Raw genomic sequence first — 16,623 nt, 5'->3', positions numbered from 1 at the left:
GTCGTAGACATCCAGATCCCTTCACAGTTTTTTTAATAAATAAAACTTGTATGAAACAATGGATAAAGGTGCAATAACACATTTATTTTATTTTATTTATCAAATAAGGTACACTTGCAATACATTAGAATGTTAATCTTGCAAAAGTCTGTCTACTAACTTTTCACGGCCCATTCGTTTAACCGATATTGACGAAATTTGTATCCTGGGAAATGAAAGCGATCCCACAGGATTTTTAAAAATCCTAAATCCATCCATCTAGTTAGATAATATTAAAATGTATTAATTAAAGTTGATGATTATCTTACCCGGACAACACACCGAGAATTAGGTTCATGACAAAAAAAGCACCCAAAATGACCATCGAAACAAAATATATCCATTCCCAACTGTTGCCCATCGCGTCTTGAATCTAAAACACATAATTATACTTCACAAATAAAGATTTAAAATAGGAAGTGATCTCAACAAAGTAATGGAAATTGTATTATGATGATAACTAGGTTAAATGGAGTATGGACACGCGTCCGTGTGGACTACATTTCCACCCCCTATTTTACCCCCTCGGGGGTTGAATTTTCAAAAATCCTTTCGTAGCGGTGACCTTCAAGACAAGAGTGAAGACCTCATCATTGCTTTTTATTAAGCATGATTGTTGTCAAGCACAAGCCTATCTCAACAGTAGAAAAAGGCTTGTGTAAATGCATTAAACAATAAAAATAATTTGTGTTTTTTTTTTTTTTAGTAGGTACGCTCAATACTTCGGTTTCTTAACTAATAAGGTCAAATCATGTTAACTTTCAACACCAGGAGTCACTTACATGGTACATAACATCCGTCCAACCCTCAAGAGTAATGCACTGGAAGACGGTAAGCATGGACAGGCCGAAGTTGTCAAAGTTGGTGATGCCGAAGTTAGGGCCGATCCACCCCTCGCGACACTCCATATCGTCGCCTATCAGCGAGCAGTTGAAGCCATTGTCATCGCAAGGGTGCGCGTTGTCCATTATCTCATCTGAAAAATATATAGTGCCCACAGATCAGAATAACAGAGTTAATTCAACAAGTCGCTAAGCTGATGAGGCCATTTGAAGCACTGATGGACGCTAATATTATACAATTTTAAATTACTCGGCCAACAATTGCTTTATTTCCGGCCTGGACAGTAAAGTACGATGTTATGATCTGCAAACGATATTACCTGTGAGTTTATTGTAGCAGGACTTGTGCATCTTGCCGGAGAACAACTCGAGGCCGATGATGGCGTAGATGATGATGACGAAGATGACCAGCAGCGCGATGTGGAGCAACGGAACCATCGCCTTCAGGATCGAGTTCAGCACGATTTGTAGACCTGGAATAAGAGTATACAAATCTTGAGTCTTCAATGTACTTCGGTTTTTTTAAGCTTTTTTTGAAGTAATAATTTAAGATATCCGAAACATACTTATTTCAGTATGGGCGGCGGTTATCAATTAACATCAGGTGACCCGATTGCTCGTTTGTTCGCTATTTTATTATAATCCATACTAATATTGTAAATGCGAAAGTGTGTCTGTCTGTCTGTCTGCTACGTTTTCACGGCCCAACCGCTGAACCGATTTTAATGAAATTTAGTACAGACTTGGGATACATCCCGGGGGAAGGACATAGGCTACTTTTTATCCCGAAAAATCAAAGAGTTCCTACGGGATTTTAAAAAAGCCGAAATCCACGCGGGCGAAGCCGCGGGCATCCTCTAGTAATAAATAAATGAATTAGGAATATTGTAGATGTTTTATTTTACTATAATAGTTATGCCGATAAGCAAGGAACCAAAAGCGCATTTGGCTATAATCCGCCAAACCACAGAAATCTGTATAGTGCAACATGCAGCATGCGACACGCACCGCCTGCACTCCCACCGATAAACATGCAGGAAAAGCCATCCACCAAGCAAGCCACACGCACCACCACCACGCAGCACCACACAAATCCCAACACCACCCGATGCACGCTTCGCCCCGACACCGGAGCATCCTCAGGAGATGCAGACCTTACAATTGTAAGTGTAAGTGTCCGGTGTCGCATGCTGCATGTTGCACTATACAGATTTCTGTGGTTTGGCGGATTATAGCAAAATGAGTTTTTGGTTCCTTGTATATCATGGACTTCCGGAAAATAACGCCTACTTCTATACTATATACCGATAAGCGTTAATGCATTTGTGTGCGTAACGTAAACCCCGCCCCGAAACTGAACGCCACGAACACTACTACAATATTGTATAGTTACTCTGTGCATTCACACAAACATAGCCAAACGGTCTCCGTGAAATAGAACATCTGTACCTTTAGAAAGTTTAGTGTGTACTTACTGGGTACTCCAGATACGAGCCTTAGCGGTCGGAGTACCCTGAACGCTCTGAGGGCCTTCACGTCGAAAGCGTCCTTGAATATACTCGACAGCACCGTGCTCACCATACTGCCAACAAAATATAACAAATATTAGTATTTTTAACCGACTTCCAAAAAAGGAGGAGGTTCTCAATTCGTCGGAATCTTTTTTTTTTTTTTTTTTTTTTTTTTTTTAATGTATGTTCCCCGATTACTCAAAGACCCCTGGACCGATTTGGAAATTTTTTTTTTTTGTTTGAAAGAGTATACTGTGCAGGTGGTCCCATATAAATTTGGTGAAGATCTGATGAATATCTTCGGAGATGGAGAACAGAACTCCTCAATAGATAGGAGCAAATTGCTCGCGATCAGTGCAATAGCTTAGTAAACAGTAGGGTTTTAACTGGGCATAGCATATTATAGTACAGTGGGGCCACTAAAAATTGTGAAAAAAAAATTTTCAAAAGAAAAATAAAACCGACTTCAAAAACCACAAACACTAAAAAGTAAAAAATAACTTTTATTTAGCTACACATGTAATGTACCTAGGTATGAAGTCGGGCGAGCTTCACTCTTGGATTTCTAATTTTGTTTTAATATGCTCGCTCGACTTCATACCTAGGTACATTACATGTGTAGCTAAATAAAAGTTATTTTTTACTTTTTAGTGTTTGTGGTTTTTGAAGTCGGTTTTATTTTTCTTTTGAAAATTTTTTTATGATGTCTAGTGCGAGAACACAAGTACGTCAATTATTGTGCAGTTTAAACTGAGCAAAGTTGGTGGTCCTCAATCCCTTGGTGCCCTGGTTACCTATCTAGTTCCGACCTGAGTTAAAATTCGCAATCGGTTGGTATGCGTTGTCACATGGTTGTCATGATTGTCACACGCCTTAGTATAGTATTATTTGGATTTCTGTGCACACGCCCCTCCAGTGAACGCTCTAGTCATCGTCATCATCAAATGCTTGGTGCTGCTGACATAGGTTTCTTGTAGGGACTTCCACACGCTACGGTCTGACGCCGCCGCCATCCAGCGGCTTCCTGCGACGCGTTTGATGTCGTCTATCTATCGTTTTCGAACTATGTGCTCTGCACATTGCCACTTTTTTATTTATTCAGATACAAGTTAGGCCTTGATTGCAATCTCACCTGGTGGTAAGTGATGATACTGTAAATGAAAGCGGGCTAATCTGGAAGGGGTATGACAGTTTTCATACTCCTTTGGTTTCTACACGGCATCGTACCGGAACGCTAAATCTCTTGGCGGCACGACTTTGCCAGTAGGGTGGTAACTAGCCACGGCCGAAGCTTCCCACCAGACCAGACCAGAAATTTAGAAATTATAAAATTCCAAACCCTGCCGGGAACTCCCACTAATAAGACCACAGCGCTTACCACTGCGCCAGATGGGCCGCCGTTCTGTGTTTGCAACCCGTTGAACTATGTCGTTTACTCTGGTTCTCCTACGGATCTTCTCATTTTTGTTTCTAACCCCCGACCCAAAAAGAGGGGTGTTATAAGTTTGACGCATGTATCTGTGTATCTGTCTGTGGCGTCGTAGCTCCTAAACTAATGAACCGATTTTAATTTAGTTTTTTTTGTTTGAAAGGTGGCTTGATCGAAAGTGTTCTTAGCTATAATCCAAGAAAATCGGTTCAGCCGTTTGAAAATTATCAGCTCTTTTCTAGTTACTGTAACCTTCACTTGTCGAGTGTTATAAATTTTTTATTTACACTCGTGATCAAATGAATGCACTAGTAAAATATTAAAATGTGTTTACCCAATAACAACTATCGTAAAGTCGAGCAAATTCCAGCCGTTCCTGAGATACGACCCCTGATGCATCACGAACCCGTACGCTATGATCTTCATCACACACTCCCCCGTGAATATCACCAGGAAAATGTACTCGATCTTTTCCTGAAATCATAAATTCATTTATAAATAACGGCTCAATATGGTCTATTTTGGTAAACCAGCAGCATTAGTTGAGAAGACAATAGGAATTTTTGGTTATAGAAGCCTTGACAGCTCAACGGTTGAGGAGCGGACTGAATTCCGAAAGGTCGGCGGTTCAAAACCCCACCCGTTGCCGATTATAAACGATTTGTATTAAATTTACACATTTCATGTATTTTTGTGTGTATTAATCTGAAATTTTGAATATTGTGTCAATTGATTATTATTGAAAAACAAAAAAATATGGGCTTTAGTAAGGTAGGTTGAATGACGATGATGATCCTAAACACTATAGCCATGCAAAATAAGTTGGCGTTGAAGTCTAGTAAAAATCTGAGAAAGGTAAAAACAAAAAAAGAAATATAGGTATACTTTACTAATTTAAAACTTGACTTTCGTAAGTGCTTTTATAAGTCTGAAACGAAGAATAAATAAATACAAATACAAATACTTACTAGAACCCAGTTAGTATAATTAGAGTCGCTGGCTGGGAAAGGTGTGTAGACTGCCAGCGCTACGCAGTTTGCAAATATTGTCGTTAGGATCATCCACTCGAACGGTCTGGAGTTAGAAGCTAAGGAAATAGATTTTGAAACAAAGGAACAGTAAGCAAAAATATCTATTTGAAGCCTCGACAGCACAAAAACAAGTACTTAGCGAACTGAAATCCGCGACGTCGACGCAACGAGGTACAGCTGGACCAGTATTATTATGTACTAGCTGATGTCCGCGACTTCGTTCGCGTGGATGTAGGTTTTTTAAAATTCCCGTGGGAACTCTTTGATTTTCCGCGATAAAAAGTAGCCTATGTGCTAATCCAGAGTATAATCTATCTTCATTCTAAATTATAGCACATTCCGTCCAGTAGTTTTTGCGTGAAGGAGTAACAAACATACACACACACACACACACACACACATACAAACTTTCTCCTTTATAATATTAGTGTGATTTACATACACCTACCTGGCGCTGCAATTGCTTGTATACAGTATGGCATATTATTGTAAATTGTACATTTGAAAAGAGCAACCGCCGAGTTTCTTGCTGGTTCTTCTCGGTAGGAACAGCATTCCGAACCAGTGGTAGATTATTTTGACGATTCGAAAGCACTTGTAAAAGTTTACTTGAATAAAAATGATTTGAATTTGAATTTATAAGATGACCTGTGTCAGCAAATAAAAAAAAAAACGCGCGACGCGGTTCAAATTCCAACCGTTGCACTATTACTTTTATCGTACTAAAAACGTAAACCCTTCTCATTTTGAGAAGACACCTGTGCTCAGTAGTGGGCCAGCGATGGGTCGATCATGATGATGATGATGAGATTTTATTTATTTTATTTTATAGCAACAGGAAATAAATAAGAAATCTCTACTCACGAGTGTGATATGTTAGTACATTCGTATTCCGGTACACAACACGAGATCAAAGACCTCAAAGCCGAGTGGGTGTAGTTCTCAGAAATGCAGTGGAAATAGTTATAACTGAGTTTTACAACGTGAAGAGTAGTCGTAAATGATTGTAGAGAATAAAGTAACAGCTAGAGATATTTGAGTATAGAAATGGACATTGTTGCTATGCTACTTTTAAATCATTTTCATTTGCTGAAATGACTTTTTTCACAGCGATTTTACAGACTATTTTACACGAAAATTGATTTTTTAACTATCGCACTTCTAGACACAATCGTTTGCTATATTAGTTCAAGTTTAAAAAGTGCTGATATCCTAGAGGTGGTTTTTCACGGATATAATATAGGGAATATGGGATCATTTTTACAACAAATAGTACACTCGGAAAAATAATTCGCTTGGCAGAGTATACTAATGCGCGCGTATGTATAACACACAAAGATACGACCCGATGCTATCCGATAATAGATACACTCACACTTACTACACTCACTCACACTTCTAGATAACCTTACCAGTCGTATAGGGTTGCAAATTTCACATTCGTCAACATAGTTCTGATGGCCGAGTGGTAATAGTGTTGAAGTTCTTAAATATGGCGTGAGTTCTAATCCTAGTGGGGGATTGCTTTTTTATTTTTGCAATTATTTATTTTGTCTTCTTTATACAGTCAAAATTATCATACTTTCAAACAATATAATTATAAGCAAGAAAAAACAAAAATAATAACACTTTTCTATTTTAGAAGTTATTTATTTGTCTTTTGTGCAGTTCATAAATTATTATAATAAGCAAGAAATAAATAAGACGCTTGTCAAAAAATTAACACATCAAGTTAACAGAAGGTATACAAAAGAGGAAAAAAAATTGACATACTTTATCTACTCCTATTACTCCTATAGTAATTTAAAACCAATATCGATGTGAAGTATGCTAAAAGTCGGTCAAGTATGAACGTAATGTTTTATTTACGTTTTGGGTTACTTTTAGGTTTGTGAGATGAATCAACATGTTAATTACTTAGTTAGAAATCAAAATCAATTATAACTTCTAACTGCAATAACAATAATATCACTCACAAATAGAATTAAATTAATTACCTATACTTTATTTAATAATGTATAAAGGTAGGCCACCCTCGTAAGCTATTACTTTTTGTAATCGACTCGTCATGTTAGTAACCATATTCCAGCAAGTCTATGCTGCCCCACAGAGACTCCCAGGTTGAAGTTACCACTTTATTCAAAGTATAATATATCGTTTACCTGTTGTTCTATTATTATAGTATTTTACGTCCATCCTTGTCCGACTCAAAAGATTTTTCATTATTAAAAATAACAACGTAATTACATCTGTCAAAGTTTATATATTTCATTGCAAAATGAAAGTCTATGGTCCTGGTGCAAACCATTCGTAATATTTTCTTCGTAATGTATTCCGGCCGCACGCAAATGCTTCCGCACAGTTTATAGAACTACATTGTGCTTGGTCGCTGTCAACCAAATTTTTAAAAAGGAATCCACGCTATGCATTGCAACGATTTCTTGGTGGTGATGTGACTCCATCTTATAAGCTGATGGTTTGGGCCCAGGTCAACAATTGTCTACATGCCCCGTTTCTCCGTAGTGACAGACCCACAAGCGCACGGTATTCATCTGTAAATGATTATATCCTGGATTAATACATAGGTTACTTTTTATCCCGGAAAATTAATGAGTTCCACGGGATTTTTAATAACCTATATACACGGGAATGAAGTCGCGGGCATCAACTAGTATTTAGTATATTGGTTACATTGTTATATTATAATGCGTCTGATTAAAAGTATTAAATGGACTAAAAACATTACGCTAACATTTAGAAAATACTAAATGCACATAAGTAAAACCATAAACATAATTTCAATACGAGTAGGTTATATTTGTTTACTTACCGATATCATCGATTTCGGTTATCGAAATATTCCGCTCAAATAACAATCTCTGCTTTTTAAACAAAGATAAATAAATGTTCCATGGTGGTGAGAAGTTCAGTAGTTATTCAGTGTGAAAAATAACACAATACACCATAAATGAATTCACTACTAGGATCTATTAATCCGCGTGCTCAAGTTCTATTTGACAATAATTTATAAAATAGGTAGAGTAGATTTAAAAAATGGGACATCAACTTGATATTGCCATTCTGTAATCTATAGGTATACCTACACCGCATAATTTATCGTTTTGTGGGTTCGAAACATTTCAGTGATGAATAGACCTTAACTGTCTTGTTTTAAAGCTTAAATTCGTCCACATATCTACAGCCAGCACTGCAAGTGAAAACTGCTAATTAAAGTCGTGAATTTTAGACGTTATCTCAAGGTGGTTTAAGGCCATTTTACTCTGACATAATTGTGCTTCGACGATCGGATTCTATCAGCGTGGGTAAGCGGCAATACTACCTAGTGCCTGCTGTGGGGAAATCAGCGAAATATGTAATTTGTAATTATTGCAAGTAGGTATGGTGAAAAGAGACCGACAATTCATTAAAGAGAGATAGGTGTAAAATAATAAGTAAACGAGTTATGCACACACATAATGCTTCGTTGTGTTGCCTGCTTACCGATTTGTTTTGCTTTGTGTACCTACTCTTCAACGAGTAACAGCAAATCGCGATCAGGATAAAAAGAAATTTTTTAACCATAACTATAACTTACGAGTACAATACACTTTATATCTTCTCTGCAAGGTACAGGATTGATTCTGGTAAAAAAATCTAGCCAATCCAATCTATCCAACAAACAAACACAATTTCGCATTTATTATATGAGTAGTGATTTATTCCTTTCTAGTACCTATTGAGTACTAATATCTAACACTAGTAAATTAGCTACATTTGTTGGCCTTACGCCCAAGTTTCGTGCGCCCATAATCCTTTAGTTCTCTAATTTATATATTTTTCTATTCAATATAATCGACGGAATCGACGTTAGTAATTTACAACGGTACCATTAACGTTAATCACCTCGTACAAACACTCTTAAAAATACTTTAAACTCATTTATATAAATCTTTACAACCGTCGAGTAATTGATGAGTTTTACTATTTTCACAGTTTCATTTTGTTAATGTTAAGCATCAGCCAAACTTGCGCAACCAAACTGCGAAGCGGGAACGCTGTCGTCTCCCACGATATATTATTAGAGCCTCGATAGCTCAACGGTTGAGGAGCGGACTAACTTCCGAGAGGTCGGCAGTTCAAACCCCACCCGTTGTACTATTGTCATACCCACTCCTGGCACAAGCTTTACGCTTAATTGGAGGGGAAAAGGGAGTATCAGTCATGATTAGCATGGCTAATATTCTTTAAAAATAAAAAAAATAAAATAGACCTATGCGACCACTACACGCCGATTCACACCAAGCACGTCCACGTGACACGTGCGTAGTGATGCGCGTGGATCCGTAGACATAACTGCACGCATTACGTCTACGCGGACGTTCACGCCACGCGAGCGGTATGCCATGTCTCATACAGTTCCATACATTACAACGTACGCGCTACGTCTACGCTTACGCAACGCTTACGCAGCCCGTGTGAGCGAGCTGTACACAGTTACGTAATTTGGTGTTAGATAATGTCGATAATATTCCGGCAAGCTGAGATTAGGACAGATGCGTAAATGTAGGTACCAAAAACACAACGAGTCTCGTAGCGTGATACCCGTGGAAGATATAAGGACTTAAAGAATTTGCTTAGAACTCCAACCCTGACAACAGCCGATAGCGGAAATAAACTCGTAACAATCTTCTGTGAAGTCGACGGACCGTTTAAAAGTTTGTCAAGAGCAGACACAACGAAAAAATCTATTGGTGCCCATAACTCATTCGTGTATGTAATAGAAATCTACACAATAGATGAATTTTGAAATTTAAAGAATAGTTTAAATATGAATTGTACTTCGTACTAATTGTGCATGCCTGATTATGTAAGGTGAAACATTTCTACTGGAAAACATATACTTAATAATATCTCATTGTAAAAATGTTTCTGCAAATAAATAATCTTGATTCTTGAATCAAACACGCTGTAGATTCGCGTCTTGGACGCTCCCGCATCCCGCGTTCACGACACGCAGGTGTGGCCGTAGCTTTACACGTCGAATAAAAATCGTAAAATCGTTCGGCATTCTTTACAATTACGTGTTTAGTGGCAAGTTTCGTGCCTGATTCAATTAGATGTGATTGGTGTGTTCGTACGTTTATATTAACAGGCCGTTTACAACTCTATCACTGAAACGATCGCTGATCGGTAGTTTGGATTAAACCTTGTTAAATTGCATGTAATATGGTGTAACCAGGTGTAACATAGTTTTCGCGCGTTTGTTATTGTTTACCGGTTTAATTAGGTAATTTGTTCTTGAAATGAAATGAAATGAGATTTATTCGCTGAATATGAGTTGTTGAGTTCAAAATAAAACTATAGCTAAGTTTATGCGACCTTCATATTCTACTTAATAAGCATGCAAATATTTAATACTCCTTAGGAATAATCTGGTGAAGTCTTGTGGCTGAACTACCTATTTCTTGGCTAATAGTACGTATTTTATTCTTTTGCAATGATTGCCTAATAGTTAAAACGTCGGTCTTCTATTCGGAAGATTTGGGGGTTCGACCCCGGGCGCCCAGTTTTAACTGTTCGGAGTTATGAGCGTTTTAAGCAATTAAATATCACTTGCTTCGCTGAAGGGAAAGGAAAAGCGTGAGGAAATCTGCTCTCCTTAACCTCAAAGGTGTGTGAAAGTCTGCCAATCCAGGATTTGGCCAGCGAGGTAGACTATGGCCAAACCTTCTCATTCTGAGAGGTGACCCGTGCTCAGTAGTGAGTCAGCCGCGATGGGTTGATCATGAAGAGTACTTATTTTACGTGTTTTTCCTTAATAAATTTTGTCAGTACAATTTTTATACTGAAACCATTGTCAAACCGATAGATTTGGTCATGAAAAATTAACAATCCATATAGTATTATAAAATGCAAACGTGGCTAGTCTGTCTGTTACCGTTTCATCCGTTTAACCGATTTTAACGTAGACACAGCTTGCTTGATTCCCAGAGACGGACTATTATCCTGGAAAATTGCGGCCAACAGATCGTTTTTTACGCCTCTACAAACTATGGAACCAACTCTCTTCGGCGGTGTTCCCACTAGATTACAACACGGGGTTATTCAAGGAGCGCATCAACAAATTCCTAAAATGCCGGCAACGCATTGGCGGTTCCTCTAGTGCTGCAAATGTTCACGGGCGAAGGACAACCACTTAACATCACGTGGCTCTTTCTCGCTAGTTTTATACTTATTAAAAAAAGAATAGAGTATTCGTTTTATATAAGCACAGAATCTAAAAAAGATTTTTTTAAACAGTAAAACAGTGAATAACGAGAGCTACCTCAAAACCATATCCGCTTCAAGCACTCTCAGTGGCATTTCCTGAAGAGAGGTAACTGGTATTACAAACGTTTGTCATCCATTCACACATTGCTCGCATTGTTTGGCTCTTTGCCAAGAGTTTTTTTTTTTTACATTTAGCATTCCGTACTAAAAACTTAAAAATTTAAAATTTAGGTGTTGAGACCCTTGGTCCGTGGTGTCCTAGCGCTATAAGGCTTTTTAGGGAAATAGCAAAAAGGTTAGTCGACATCACAGGAGACCGAAGAGCTGGCAGCTACCTCGGATAAAGAATTAGTCTAGCCATTCAAAGGGGGAACGCTGCCAGTATCTTCGGAACCTTGCCTAAAGGGACTTCTTTTAATAATTTATTTTAGTTATGTATTGTATTTTTTAAGGTTTTTAGTTTTAGGTTCATTGTTTTCATTATTTAAAATGTCATTTTTTTTCATTTCTATTACGTTATGCCATAACCGCAATAGAAATATCTATAGATCACGAAAAGTCGACATGGCAATCGAGGTGAGGACGCCCCGCACTCCCGCACACCGTGCGCGCTATCACATGGCAATCGGGATGGGGACGATCCGCACACCGCCCGCTCTATCCCGGGATAGCCATGTCGACCTGTCCCGAACTATACACACTTTGTTAACACCACCTATTCATATATGTTCATGAGGACAGCCCGTTAACAGAGACAGACCGACAGAAAGATGGATGGACTGGAATAGAGTCCCGTTGGTATCCTTAGGGTACAGAACCCTAAAAACTAGGATGCTGAGTTTCAAAACAGCCGCCATCCTAATTTAAAAAGTACTTAGTGTTATATCGATGGTACGGAACCCTTCGTGTGCTAGTCCAACTCGCACTTGACGCGGTTTTTTGGTTGCTCGTGAATTTTTCGCGGCGCTATGTTTATTTTTGATTGTAAAGGGCATTGGTCTTTGTACATCTCTGCTTGGCCTAAGTGTTATTGCCTGCCATACGATTGCTAAAGTGCACATACCTAAGTGCTCTTTAGTTTTAAAAGCACTAACATTCATTTTAGTTTATTTATTGTTTTATTCAGTTTACCTAAGCAGTTGTTTTTCAGGTATGAATTCAATTGAGGTCGTTAGTGCACTTTCGTATCCGATTTGTATTCGTTTTTAAGGTATGAATTCAATTAATGAGGGCGTTACTGCACTCATTTGTATTCGATTTGTATTCATTTTTTCAGGTATGAATTCAATTAATGTCGTTAGTGCACTTATTCGTATCCGATTTGTATTCGTTTTAAGGTATGAATTCAATTAATAAGGGCGTTACTGTCACTTGTATTCGATTTGTATTCATTTTTCAGGTATGAATTCAATGAAGGGCGCTAGTGCACTCATTCGTATTCGATTCTTATTTACATGAAACTGTAAAACTGAAATGTACTCTTATGTACTCTTTCGATTCGTATTTTACCTACTTACCTACTCGTACCTGAATACGAACTGATTGAGTGCACCAGCAAAAAATCACGGCAAATTCAAATTGGGTAGATACTATTGTACACTTTCTGATTGTCAAACAATGATGTAGTGGTGATAATTAATTACGAAGGTTCCAAACGCGCCCAGGGTCTCAGAAGATCCCACAACAAACTCAGCCGCAAGGGAGCAACTAATTGACGTGATATTTTGAATCTGTACCTATGGCTCAAGACCTGGAGAGAACTCTTTTAAAGTTCCCACGGGATTTTTAAAAACCTAAACCCACGCGGGCGAAGTCGCAGGCATCAGTTAATTGGAGCCTCGATAGCTCAACGGTTGAGGAGCGGACTGAATTCCGAAAGGTCGGCGGTTCAAACCCCACCCGTTGCACTAATGTCACCACTATTGTACCCACTCCTGGCACAAGCTTTAGGCTTTATTGGAGGGGAAAGGGGAGTACTAGTCATGATAAGCATGGAAAAATGAAAATTATAACTAAACGAATCATCTATCAAGATCACTTTGATTATATTGTTTGCCAGAACAGAATCGCACAATGCATTCTAGTTTTCAAGAGTCCACTGGCGACTGCCGAGCTGTGGTTAGCTAGGGTTGTCACTCACTGTCGAGTTCCTGACAAATATGCTGCTATTTCATAACGGTTAATTTTACCTGTTCTGGTATGCAACAGATAGGCTGGCTCACTTTTTTGCGCAAAGAAAACAGCTATATAAATGTACAGCAGCCTTGCTGTACATTTATATAGTTATACAATTATACATGTTATAATACTAGATGATGTCCGCGACTCCGTCCACGCGGATTTAGATTTTTGAAAATCCCAAGAGAACTGAACTCTTCGATTTTCCCTGAGCTGAGTCCCTATGAAAAAGTACCCCGGATGGGTTCGAAACTAGTCAGGTTTAGATCGACTATACGTGAGTATGTATACAATCTATACTTCTAATGGAATTCACTCACGATAAGAGTTATTCTCCGTTATATATCCGTCATTACCTTGGAATGTTCTACATAAAAGTGTTAGGTGTATCTTGTAATAAGGAATTCTTCGTATGCGAGTCCAATTAGCACTTAACCGGTATTTTGAACTAGATTTTCTACTATTAAGTTCCCTATTTATTCACGACTAGCCGATGCCCGCGACTTCGCCCGCGTGGATTAAGGTTTTCCGAAATCCCGTGGGAACTCTTTGAATTTTCGGGATAAAAAGTAACCTATGTGCTAATCCAGGATATTATCTATCTCCATATCAAATTTCAGCCAAATCCGTCTAGTAGTTTTTGCGTGAAGGAGTAACAATCATACACACACACACACACACACACACACATACACACACACACACACACACACACACACACACACACACACATACAGACATACACACAAACTTTTGCCTTTATAATATTAGTATGATGTGATAGTGTGAAGTGTGATTTCTTCTCTGTTCTTTTGCCCAATTTGCACAAACAAATGTGAAGTGCATAATAGCATCATCATACAACCCTAGCCAGTTGCTATGATCGAAGTTGAACAATCTAATCACGCTCGGATGAATATGTTGGCGGCGAGCCATCAGGTATTGGCAATTTTTCGTCTATCTACAATCTACGTCGGGGAATATAGGCCGCAGCTGTGTTGTCTTTTTGCGAATGGAAATCGTTATTGATCATATTGCTATTAAAATATACATAATAGTTATACTACTTAATGGTTTTATATCGGTTTGGTTTGTAAAGCGTTCTGTTACGTGTAAGTTGGTTTTGTTTTTGAAATGAAAACTTCTTTAGGCGCATTGGGCGATTCTGATGGGATTTTTTTAACTCTGCTACAAGTTAACACTGGGAAGGGTTATGGCAGTTTTCATTAAACCCATACTCCTTTGGTTTCTACACGGCATCGTACCGGAACGCTAAATCACTTGACGGCACAGCTTTGCCAGTAGGGTGGTAACTAGCCACGGCCGAAGCCACCCACCAGACTAGACTACAACACCCCACAACCCCCTACACTACAAACCCCTGCGGGGAATCGAACCCGGGACCTCCCACTAATCAGACCACTGCACTTACCACTGTGTCAAAGAGGCCATCAAAAATAGGATGGGTAAAAATTTATTTGCTTCTATCGCAACTCTCCAAATAGTAAACACCCTCGTAGCTTTAGTTTTAAGTTTACTTTGGCCAAACTCCTCTCATACTAAGAGGAGACCTATGCTCTGTAGTGAGGCGGCGATGGGTCGATCATGGTGGTGATGATGATTAAAAAGGATACTTCCACTCAACGATGTCAATGCACAGCTTTCTCAGCGGGTTCTTAAGGGTGAGACAAAAGAGGGCCCGCTTGGGCCTCTCCTGCTGGACCTTGGGCCCCCGGCGCGCCGGCTTGCGAGGGGCCACGGGCACCGGAATGAGGGGCCCGGCGTCCGGAGTGGGGTTGGCGGCGGGGGTCGTAGGGGTCGCCGCATCTTCACCACCGCCTTCTGGGTTCATTTTGATCTGAAAAGAACAACAACCATTTGAATTCAAGGAACCAAAAGCTGAATTTGCTATGATCCGCTAAACTAGATAAACCACTCCACGTACGTTTGGCCCCGACACCAGAGCATCCTCAGGAGATGTAGACCTTTAAGCGGATTGTAGCAAATTAAGCTCTTGGTGTCTTGTATATCATGGACTTTCGCAAAATAACGCCTGTTTCTATAAACCATCTGAATTATTTATTTTTCACAGTTCCGTACCCGTAGGGTGCCTATTTCTAAGCCTCTACTTTCCATTTATCTTTATCACGTGTACCGTAATAGGTAGAGAGTTAAAATTTTTTCCATAGCGGTAATAGGAATAGTCCTATTGCCGCTATAACAACATAAAATAACAAGTATAAATTCAAAATTTAAAAACCCCCGACACAAAACTCTCTAAAATGTAAATAATTTTCAAACGGCTGAACCGATTTTCTAGGATTACAGCTAAGAACACTTTCGATCAAGCCACCTTTCAAACAAAAAAAAACTAAATTAAAATCGGTTCATTAGTTTAGGAGCTACGATGCCACAGACAGATACACAGATACACCCGTCAAACTTAATACACCCCTCTTTTTGGGTCGGGGGTTACCAAATAAAAGTTTTAAAATGGCCGCCATGAAAATAAGAAAAAATTGAAAAGCGTTATTTGTTTATATTATTATGTACAATGGTACGGAAGTCGGAACCTTTGGTCGGAACTCTTCGACCGGCTTTTATTAGATTTCAAGTTAGCCCTTTGACTGTGAACTCACCTGCCGGGCTAGCATGGGCGGTAGATAAAAATTATATCCCCGATTATATCCACTGATTTCCATGCAAAGACCACTTTCTATGACATCAGTGGATATAATCGGGGGATATAATTTTTATCTACTGCCCATGCTAGCCGGGCTGGTGGTAAGTGACAATGCAGTCTAAGATGAAAGTGGTCTAACTTGGCAAGTATTCTCTTAGTTGACTTAAAAGGCAAACTTTATACTGTTTTTATAAGAAACCTGCCTGAATAACCCTACATACTTAAAATATGACTTGGGCATGATCACAACTGATAAGGTGATTCCTGGTTCCATGGGCATTCAACCAGGTTGGAGGCTCAAATCATTTGTTACACTGTCTCTCACAGTTATATTGTACTGTCAATTCCTGCCGACCTATATCAGTCCATGATTGATGGCCGCTGGGGAGCTTGCGCGCCTACTGCCCACGACGCGCCCGTTGAGCGATGATTAATGATAGTGAATATAATCCATACTATCCACCCATACTAATATTATAATTAATGCAAAAGTGTATATGTCTGTCTGTGTGTCTGCTCCGTTTTCACGGTTCAACCGCTGAACCGATTTTAATGCAATTTGGCACAGTAGTAGCTTACGCCCCGGGGATTGAATTCGGCAACTTTTTGTCCCGGAAAAGCAAAGAGATTTTAAAAAACC

The 16,623-nt window shown here is 39.0% G+C and overlaps 1 protein-coding gene across 13 annotated transcripts in view; it reads right to left on the bottom strand.

The window, feature by feature from the left end:
* LOC123877191 (muscle calcium channel subunit alpha-1-like) overlaps positions 1–16,623 on the bottom strand; it is a 70,492-nt gene that overhangs the window by 35,851 nt on the left and 18,018 nt on the right. For all 13 annotated transcript variants that reach the window (XR_006798520.1, XM_045923712.1, XM_045923704.1 and 10 more), the window contains exons 3-9: positions 14,935–15,158; positions 4,790–4,895; positions 4,156–4,295; positions 2,357–2,463; positions 1,202–1,354; positions 822–1,015; positions 309–412 (exon numbers count right to left, since the gene is read on the bottom strand). Coding sequence is in view for 12 of the 13 variants with exons in the window: in XM_045923712.1 (XP_045779668.1) it covers positions 309–412; positions 822–1,015; positions 1,202–1,354; positions 2,357–2,463; positions 4,156–4,295; positions 4,790–4,895; positions 14,935–15,152 (1,022 nt within the window). In the remaining variant the exon portion in view is untranslated. The remainder of the gene's footprint in view (positions 1–308; positions 413–821; positions 1,016–1,201; positions 1,355–2,356; positions 2,464–4,155; positions 4,296–4,789; positions 4,896–14,934; positions 15,159–16,623) is intronic.

The sequence above is a fragment of the Maniola jurtina genome, chromosome 23 (genome assembly GCF_905333055.1).
Source record: "Maniola jurtina chromosome 23, ilManJurt1.1, whole genome shotgun sequence".
Classification (NCBI taxonomy): Eukaryota; Metazoa; Arthropoda; class Insecta; order Lepidoptera; family Nymphalidae; genus Maniola; species Maniola jurtina.
Note: the sequence above shows the minus strand (reverse complement) of the source record. Positions and strands in the feature narration are given on the sequence as shown.